Source organism: Pipra filicauda, unplaced genomic scaffold (genome assembly GCF_003945595.2).
Source record: "Pipra filicauda isolate LSUMZ 115617 unplaced genomic scaffold, ASM394559v2 scaffold1404_size14556_pilon, whole genome shotgun sequence".
Lineage (NCBI taxonomy): Eukaryota > Metazoa > Chordata > Aves > Passeriformes > Pipridae > Pipra > Pipra filicauda.
The window spans coordinates 4,287-14,556 of NW_024103879.1; the positions used below are offsets into that span (position 1 = coordinate 4,287).

Genomic DNA, 10,270 nt, shown 5'->3' on the forward strand with positions numbered 1-10,270 from the left:
TGTCAAACTCTGGCTGAAGCTATCAAAAGCATTCCAACCAGAGGAGTCTTCAGTTCAGTCCCCAAAGTGGCAGTCAGAAACCAATGGCCTTGGAGTCCTCTGAGGGTTTGCTGGGGAGTCACTAAAAGGAAGCCTTTTTGTGACTTTTTAACCAGCCCAAGGTGAGAGCCTGGGCAGTATTTAGTGATGAAGGGCAGCAGTTGAAATTCTACCCAGTAATTGAAATTCTAATCAATGCTGACTGAACAAGAATGAGTTAAACTTTTCATGGAAAATTTACTATTGCAGGTAGGCAGTTGTAACTGCACATTTTAAATGCAGAGGCAGTGAGTAGAAAGCAATCAATCCTGGCTTCAACACACATAAGATCTCCAACTGTGTTTATATAGATTGTCCTCTGCATCAGTCTACACATATGTGATGCTGTTGCACAACCTATGACCCTGAGCAGTCCTATATTACCATATGCTCCTTGGTGAAGATTTAACCCTCTGCAGGAGCAGTACAGCTCTGGGTCTGTGTTTCAGGGAAGGACACACTTGTTCATGATCCCTGGTCTGAATCAGAAAGGTTACATGGTTTATCTTACCAATTGCAACCAACCACTACAGCACAACTAGTAGCAAATATTGAGCATTCATGAGCACACTATGTGCAACCAACTTCAAAGAGTTAAACATATTAATTTAGCATATTTCATTAGCAATCAGGAGGAAATAGTCTCTTCACAAACATTTTACAACCCACCAGAGGGTAGGTTTCTTGACTGGGTTCTTCCTTGCGAATTCTCACTAAGGTTTAGGAGTCATCCTCGTTAGTTACAGTTTTGAGAGACAATGAGTACACCTGCCACAACCATCTCCACTCTCACCTAAAGCTCCTACTTGGATTATTAACTTTCTTCAGCTACATTAGCTAGGAGGATGTAAGCTTTGCATCCTTGTAGCACTTTCACCACAGTTTCATTTGGGAACTTTGCATCTTTGTAGCTAGAGGATTCAAACTCAGGATGTGTATTTGCAGCCCTATCGTCCCAGTAGTCAGTTCGGGCTCTCAGAGGAGAAGGAACATCTACATTAAGGCTCTAAATCAGCCTGAAACCTTACTGATTGTACCAGCTCCAGTGAAAGCTGTCTTCATCTCGTGCATCCTTTCAGTAGAGAAGCCCTGTGAGGATTAACCCATGCTCAACATGGGTATGGGTGGCAGGACTCACCCTTAGGAGAAAATTCTTTCATATCAGCTGTCCAATTATTAGTAGTTTAAAAGGTTTCCTGAAGTTGGATGGCTTATTCCTCTTCCAGTGAAGCCTCAATGATACACAGTACTCAGCTGTGTCACCTCATAGTGACAGGTCCTTCATGACAGCCAAGTTTTCTGTCTGGCCCATGAGGATTTCAGAATTGTTTCTGTGCTTACCCAGCTGAAGGACTGAAGTGAACAGGGCATACCACGGAGTCCAGTGGCACATTAGTAACTTTGAACCTTCACTTTCATTAAGACTGTGGCCACTTACTACTTAATGACACAAAACAGTGCATGTGACTATGAAGTAATAAATACATAGGGAAAAATGCAATTGAAAGCTTTCAATTGATCATTATTTATTCTCTCTTCAAAATTCTGCTTAAGCACAATTTGTATATAGATTCACTGCAACAAACAGGTCTGGGTCTCTATGTTTTTAATCTAAACCCTATCAAGAGAGAGACTCCAAGGTGGAAAGATTTACACTACTATTATCACCATTTCTATTCCCTAATTAAATTGCAGACAAAAAACCCTTCAACCTACCAAATTACATATATTTTATTCTATGAATTATTTTTAGAAATTCTGAAGGAGTTACCCTAAAAAGACCCTTTCTGAATTGCCTGGCTCAAAATTTGATAATTCATTTTTAGTTTGGTTAACTATGATTGAGCTATTCAGTGTTTTAAAAAGATAAAACCCCAAGAAATTCACAAAAGCATACAAGAACTTTCTCTTAAGCCACAATATATAATTTCTTTTAATTACATCAAATATTAGTTTAAACTAATTGAGTATGATAGGTATCTCAGCTGAGCACTTTACAAAGATGACACTATAGTTTATGAACTATACACACACACACACAAAATCAATTTTTTAAAAGCCTATTAACACCACCACTTTGAACAGTGTTTCTTTGCCTTCCTCTTCTCCAGGAAAGCTTTGCTAGGCACCTTCCCTTTCTCAGCCTCTCTCTACTATTCCCCCATACCTTCTTCTTCCTGATTTTTGAACGATCCTCACAGTGGGGACCATTCCTGCACACTGGTGCAGAGGGAGCTTCCTACAGCTGTGCTGGGAAGCCACCGACACCACCAAAGCTGTTCATGTGGTTTAAGTCAGGGCCTAACTATTGGGGTTTGGCATTCAGGGGAGTCCCATGAAGCCTGACAAACAGTGCCTTGAGTTTTTAGCAAGAGACTGTATCTTAGTCATCGATGATGCTTGTGTTATCATTTTTACATTTTGCTTGGATTTTCCAGGATTGTACTAGCTCATGCTTTTTAGTTGTCGTATAGTTTTCTTTCTGGCTTTCATATTGAGGCCATCTTGGTTGTTCGGAACACCATAAGGTGTTTTCCATAAGGAAAAATTTAAATCCATGGAAGATAATAAACTAGTCTTATTTACTTTCTGCAGGCAATGGTTTTAGACTTGGATACTACAACTAATCTCAAAAAATCTGTGTTTGGTTAGCTAAGTTGAACTATGATATCTTACATGAATACTTGCAGGTATCACTCTCTTCAGTGGGAGTAGCAGATACTTCCTCAAAAAGTTACATCTGACAATGGATTTTGCCATCCAACTTTAGGTGCTCAGATTGAGAAGGCCCTAATGTTTGCTGCAACCTTAGGTTTGGGTCCAATGCACCTGACAGTGTCCCTTTAAGCAGGAGCTTCCCCATAACTGTATTCTCTGATTCTGAGATGTTTTAGGATGCTTTTCATATACTACAGTTTCTGAAGGTCAGTGCATACACATTTTAAGACACAGTGATAAGACAGTGTATGGAACTACTTGGCAGTATTTAGCTGGTACAGTTTCTTGTGGAAACAACAGAATTCCAAAATACACCACACTGAATGCTTATGGGTTATTACAAGCAAAAATCCCAAGACACCAGGAATTAAAAAGCGGAGTTCAACAAAGGAACACTGATATTGTCAGTTGATATGAACAAAGTTGTGCCAAGTCTTCCTTCTTTGTTTTTTCAAGTGGAGAAATAAACTGGGAAACAAAGCAGAAGGAAAGAAAGATTAAAAAAAAAAAAGACAAAACCCAACAGTTATTACAGAGTTACTGTTGTGCTTTATCTTACAGAAGTGTGCGATGTCAGAGAATTGCAAACATCTTTAGCAGATCTTAGTTAAAAGAGCATAACACATCTTACACACAATATTCCTTCCTAGGGGAAATGGGGATGCTTCTCCCATGTCAGAAGGAGTTTGGAGGGGAAACTGCAGTGGAAAGCAGGGGAGACTGTGGCTCAAAAGATAGAAAGGGCAAGGACAGACAGTGATGGTAGCTGCCATCGTCAGCTCCAGCAACACCTGCAATGCCATGGGTTGTGTGCCTGCTTTTCCAGGGCCCCACTACCAGGATGGTAGAAAGCCTGGCTTGGGCCATTTCACCACACATGGTAGCTCATTGCTGTGAGGAATGGCTCAGTTTATCTGCACCCATAGCCAGCCCTGCATAGAGGGTATGATCTTGTTCAAATCAGGGACTGGAAAAGTCATGCAGGACTTGTCTCTGACAGCACTTGGATGCTTGATGTCTATAGGATTTAAACATATACTTGAGAGCTACTGTAAATAAATACAGCATTGAGTTCAATACACAGAGTCCTTCCTGAAGCTGCAACCTTTAGGCACTATTACAGAAGAATCAAATAGACTGGAAAAAGAACTTGAGGTCCAGATACATTTAAATCTCACTGACCTTGCACTAGATCTCACTGTGGTGAGCCATGACCTGGGTTTAATGATGAAACCCAACCTAACCCATGTCAAACCTGCTGTTTCTTAACTTACCAGGACAGGCATCCAACATTTAAAACAAGGAGGGAAACTATATTATTACTTATATATAATTTCAGTCTTAGCTTCTAAGGAGGAATTATGAGTTATCTTGACTGGTTTTTACTTTCTTGTTAAGATACACACAGTGGTCAGTGATGAGTATATACACAGCAATTAGTTCAATAGCTGCACACCTGTCTTTCCAGGTTGCTGCTCTAGACTGCAGAACAAAGGCCCATCTTTCTCTTGAAGCCAGTTGCCTTCAGTACCCAGTTAATATAGTTAATTAATATGTAACCATTTCCCATTCTTGCTGTATCAGTGTTATGAAACCCTAGAATTATTCTGGGTCACTCTGGTGCCAGCATTCATAAGACTAATAAACTGTCACATGTATCTCATTGCATTTAGTCATGTTTACAGGTGATTCTGTAAGCCTTCTTTAGAGAAGCAACAGAGGAAAATGGAAACACCCTGAATGCAAGGCATGTAATTTGAGAGTTGGGAATTAACTCACATCCACAGTGCTGGTGAATCCCTTCTGGGTTACTAGCTGGATTGTCTAACTCAAGAAATCTTCCTCTTAGGAGTTAATGCAATATTCCAGTTATGTCACATAACAGCTGTTGCTAATACAGAGGTTACATAAATGAAATGTTCAATTACTGTCATTACAAGATCCCTGGGTCCCAACCAGCACGACTGCTATTATTCATTCATAGCTAACTTTCCTGTAACAAATATGTGGAATGAGATATCTTTTGAGAAAATAAATCAGTAAGACTTTGGGCCATCTTTTAACAACATTTTAGGCATTCAAGATACAAAGGGATCCTCAGAAGCACTCTAACATCTCAAATTCCAGCTGATTTGGTGGGAACTAGGCACCTACACACTTTAAAAAATTCATCAGATGCCTGTTTGCCTGTGGGGCTTCACCCTCCTTTTATAGGCATGAGGTAATTCAAATATTACTGTTCTCAGTAGAAAACACAGGACTGTGGCCCTCATTGTAATGAAAGGAAGATCTCTGAGACTGCATAAAAATTTATATAAAACATAAAGAGGAAGTCTTTAATCCTAGGAAAAGTTATGTAACATGCTAATGTAAAAAAACATTAAATGTCAACAAATTCTGCCTATATGTGTCCAGAGAGTTTGCAGTAATTCTTACTATAAAAGCACGATACTAGAAGGGAAATTTCACAAATTAATCAGTTTAAATATTTTATATCCATTTTTTTGGTTTGTTTTAATTTTTAATATAGCAGCATTTCTTAAGTCACAAGCTACTGAGATCATAAATGAAAGAGAAAATTAATTACTCACTTATAATTATAATGAGAATGACTGCGCATACTACACCAAGGATGATCATCATCTAGAAAAAGAAAGTTATAGAAAAGAAAAAGTCAGGTTTTCACATGAAAGACATTAATCCCTCAATTTTTTTGCTTTTACTTAGTGATTCATTCCTCATACTTTTAATTCTTGAAAAGACTCACTGTAACAGACTGTTAAGGCCCCAAAGTTAGTGTCAGTTTGAAGAACAGCTGACCACCAGCAATGGTCATAAACCTCTTTTCAAAGCTAGTCAGTTCTTGCCTGTCAGCTAAAGATGCAGTGACCAACCTCATCCATTTCCAGCAGTAAAGAAAAAGTACGTTTCCAAAGTAAAACAACTCCAAAGGTGATTTAAGTGACTGGATTCACACATGGCATGTACCACTTTATACCAGAGTAACTGGATCACTCTTTCCCAGGTTCCCCGTGGCAGTGCAGAGGCAGCTGGAGATGTCTAATGCCTCCCAGCTATTGGTGCTGCTCTGTGTACCTGTGCTGTTGGGAGAGGAAGCCCACGCTAACCAGCATGGTTTCCAGCATGTTCTCCTGGAAATCACTCATGGCAAAGCAGAAGTCTGCTCCCACAGGAATAGGTACATCAGAGGCAGCTGTGCACAGACCACACCAGCACTGAGCTGTGTGGGGTAGAGGCCCCCACAGAGACTTGCTGAATGCTAACGAGGCCACCAGGGATGCTGCAGTCCAGGTGCCATTATTACCCCAGTGAGAATGGAAAGACTGAAACCCAACAAACCTAAGCGTGGCAAATCAAGGCCTCCATTCCTCCTAATATGTGTCTAAAGGACAGAGCCAGCCGTTGGCTTGCAGGAGATTTTTTTTATTACTTCCCTCTCCTTCCAGAGTTTGTGAGCCAGAGGAAGGACAGGGGGATTCTGTTTGTCAGGGTAAAGCAGGAAGGGATAATGAGGAAAGGAGAATGAGAGTAGGTTTGAAAGTCTAGTCTAGTGTAGGTCATTGTGGGCACTGGAGCCACATGGGTGAACCTCACTCAAAATCTGTGCCTGTAGCTCCCAGAAGCCCTGCTTCCTGCACTGGGCAGCAGGTAGAAGAGGCCCAGAGGAACTGCTCACATGAATTTCTAATCTAGGTCCTCTTATTCCTGGAGTGTTTGTGCATGTAGTTTACCCAGAATATTTTGCCTTGTTTTACACTTTATAGTGCTGTGGATTGAAGAGACAGAGCAGACAACAGACTGGCAAGGGATACACGTGGGATTCTCCCCTGGGAAAAGGTGGGTTTATGTGGGTGGACACGAGTAGTCAGCAGCAAAGATTGAAGAGAAATGGAAATGGAGCTGAAATTTTGTCACAGTGTTAATGTTGGTGGTGCATAAGTAGAAAGAAGCAAGGGTATGGGATCTTGGATGAGTAAGAGGAGCTGAACTTTGTGGGTCCAGAAAACACAAATACTGGGGGAGATCTGAAAAAGCAAGGGAGAGTGAGATTCCCTCTGCTCTTGGGAAAGGCTAAGACTTTGAAGACAGCAGAGAAGGTTGATAAAAGTCCTGCTCTATCCTAATTGGCCCTTCTTTATAAAATACTGTAATTTCCTTACTTCTCACAGCAGTTTGTGAAACCAAGTTGGTTTTTTTTTTTAGTTTGGTTTACCATCCTAATGGAAGATCCAGAGGTTGATGATCTCCCACAAGGACAAAGCTTCTTTTCTTCCAGTACTAGAATTCACTGTACCTGCTCAGGTTTTATCATTCACACGGGGAACATGAACTGACACGGAATACTTTCCCATCCCTATCTGCAGGCACTGACTGAAGCATCGAAATTTGTATCTACATTTTATATACTGCAGAATTTTTAGGGTCCAGTAAAGATCAAAGTTGCTTGACTTATGGAGCCCAGAGGGCAAGGCATGTCTTTCTCCCTTTGACAAAAAGAGATGACTCAGAGATGCCATCCTGCAGGCAAATGAATTAAATGCAAGTGAAAGTATTCCTGCCATGAAGTGATTCTCAACAAGAATTTATATTCTTTACCTTGCAATTTTTCCACCAGTATTTTCTCTTCAGTTTGGCTGCACTGGTTTCAAACTGTGAAGCACCTGCTTGCAAGGCATCTGCCCGGTTGTCAAGCTCTGAAAGCTTCTGGTCTCTCTCTAGCACCTTGTCCACGTTCATCCTCATGATGTCGACCACCTGCAAGGGCACAGCCTCACATGAGATCCCACACAGAGGAAAGCTGAAGGTCACTTGAATGTTCACACCCTGGAATATGACATATCATACCAAAAACAGCCATTTGCCTTTATGATACGTGGTGGCAATTACCTGGGCAGTGCCCCAAACCTCTGCCTATGGAAACAACAGTGAGCACAAGATGAGCACAGCTACACTGCTCAGGTGTGATATAAAGAGACATCATGAAATACCGGAGTCAGATCCTTTAAAGTTTTTGATTTCTTTTGGCCAACAAATATAGATACAAAAACCTGACAGAGACCAGTACCTCTATACTACAATTTGGTTGACTTCACTAAGAACAAACCATTATTTTCCTTATATATTTAATATCTTCCTTACCTGAACTAGTGAAATTGGCTATATAAAGGCCACTCTAAAGGGAACTGTATGCATTTCTTCACCAAGGAATTTACTCATTCTGCAGATCTTTCAGGCAAGATGATTTCCCAGCCATAATTTGAAGTCCTGCTTGAAAGCGGAGGAGGAGAATATTTTACCTGAGACAATTCAGCCTGAAGTTTTAGACAGTGAGCTGGTCCGTGTGTTCGGGATCCCGGGGTTTTGGGGTTTTTGGGGTCTCTCAGGTTATTTTTGGCCCCCAGGAGCGGGAGCTGGTCCGGGTGTTCGGGATCCCGAGTTTTTGGGGTTTTTGGGGTGTTCCCATGGATATTTTGGCCCCCAGGAGCGGGAGCTGGTCCGTGTGTTCGGGACCCCGGAGTTTTGGGTTCCCCGTGGATATTTCTGGTTTCCTGGTGTATTTTTGGGTTCCCCGGGGATATTTTGGGGTCTCTCAGGAACGTGAGCTGGTTCGGGTGTTCAGGATCCCAGGTTTTTGGGGTTTTTGGGGGTGTTCCCATGGATATTTTGGGGTTCCAGGAGCGGGAGCTGGTCCGTGTGTTCGGGATCCCGGGGTTTTGGGGTTTTTGGGGTGTTCCCATGGATATTTGGGGTTCCAGGAGCGGGAGCTGGTCCGTGTGTTCGGGATCCCGATGTTTTGGGGTTTTTGGGGTCTCCCAGGTTATTTTTTGGGGTTCCAGGAGCGGGAGCTGGTCCGTGTGTTCGGGATCCCAGAGTTTTGGGTTCCCCGTGGTTATTTTGGGTTCCCCATGGATATTTGGGGTTCCAGGAGCGGGAGCTGGTCCGTGTGTTCGGGATCCCGGGGTTTTGGGGTTTTTGGGGTGTTCCCATGGATATTTGGGGTTCCAGGAGCGGGAGCTGGTCCGTGTGTTCGGGATCCCGGAGCGGGCCCTGCTGGGCTACGCGCGGGCCCTGGAGCAGCACTACCACCCCGACGTGTCCTACCACAACAGCCTCCACGCCGCCGACGTCCTGCAGTCCACCCACGTCCTGCTGGCCACGCCCGCCCTCGACGTGAGACCCCCACACCCCACACACCCCCCCACGGCGGGGGGGGGCACCCTCGGGGGGCGGGGGGGCCGGTTGTGGGGTGGGGGGACATGTTTTGGGGTGGTGGGATCCGTTTTGGGCTTCTGGGACCCATTTTGGGGTAGTGAGCCCTGTTTTGGGGTGGTGGGACCTGTTTTGGGGTGGTGGGACCTGTTTTGGGGTGGTAGGGCCTGTTTTGGGGTTCTGGGCCCCATTTTGGGGTGGTGGGACCTATTTCAGGGTTCTAGGCCCCTCTTCAGGGTTCTGGGCCCCGTTTTGGGGTGTCGGGCCCCATTTTGGGGTTCTGGGCCCCATTTTGGGGTGTTGGGCCCCGTTTTGGGGTTCTAGGCCCCATTTTGGGGTGGTGGGACCCATTTTGGGGTTCTGGGCCCCATTTTGGGGTGGTGGGCCCTGTTTTGGGGTGTCGGGCCCCGCTCTGGGGGGCTCTGAGGGCCGGGGGTCCCTGACTTGGTGCCCCCAGGCCGTGTTCACGGACCTGGAGGTCCTGGCCGCCCTCTTCGCCGCCGCCATCCACGACGTCGACCACCCCGGGGTGTCCAACCAGTTCCTCATCAACACCAGTGAGCGGGGGGGGCTCAGGCTGGGCAGGGGGGGTCACATGGGGGGCCCTCCCCCCGTCCCTCCCCCCGTGTCCCAGCCTGGGGGTCCCTCCCTCTGTCCTGAGGGTCCCTCCCCATGTCCTGGGGGTCCCTCCCTCTGTCCTGGGGGTCCCTCCCTGTGTCCTGGGGGTCCCTCCCTCTGTCCTGGGGGTCCGTCCCCGTGTCCTGGGGGTCCCTCCCTGTGTCCTGGGGGTCCGTCCCCATGTCCTGGGGATCCCTCCCTGTGTCCTGGGGGTCCCTCCCCATGTCCTGGGGGTCCCTTCCCCCTGTCCCTCCCCCCATGTCCCAATTCAGGGGGTCCCTCCCCGGGTTCTGGGGGTCCCTCAACATGTCCTGGGGGGTCCCTCCCCCTGTCCTGGGGATCCCTCCCTGTGTCCTGGGGGTCCCTCCCCATGTCCTGAGGGTCCCTCCCTGTGTCCTGGGGGTCCCTCCCCGTGTCCCAGGGGTCCCTCCCCCTGTCCTGGGGGTCCCTCTCTCTGTCTCAGGGGTCCTTCCCCCTGTCCCTCCCCACATGTCCCAGTCTGAGGGTCCCTCCCTGTGTCCTGGGGGTCCCTCCCCCTGTCCTGGGGGTCCCTCCCCCTGTCCTGGGGGTCTCTCACCGTGTCCTGGGGGTCCCTCCCCATGTCCTGGGGGTCCCTCCCTGTGTC

At 45.7% G+C, this 10,270-nt stretch overlaps 1 protein-coding gene and 1 long non-coding RNA gene across 2 annotated transcripts; one reads left to right on the top strand and one right to left on the bottom strand.

Moving 5' to 3' along the window:
* Positions 1 to 1,579: 1,579 nt before the first annotated feature.
* On the bottom strand, positions 1,580 to 7,572 carry LOC120322668. The gene is made up of 3 exons (XR_005562499.1): positions 7,414 to 7,572; positions 5,388 to 5,439; positions 1,580 to 3,264 (listed from the first exon to the last, which is right to left on the bottom strand). It is a non-coding gene; the product is annotated as an uncharacterized LOC120322668 (long non-coding RNA).
* Positions 7,573 to 8,275: 703 nt separating this feature from the next.
* On the top strand, positions 8,276 to 9,584 carry LOC114003827 (the record flags this gene model as incomplete). The annotated part of the gene is made up of 2 exons (XM_039378551.1): positions 8,276 to 8,988; positions 9,485 to 9,584. Coding segments are annotated over exons 1-2 (616 nt in total), but the record flags the coding sequence as incomplete, so codon positions are not given.
* Positions 9,585 to 10,270: the final 686 nt, after the last annotated feature.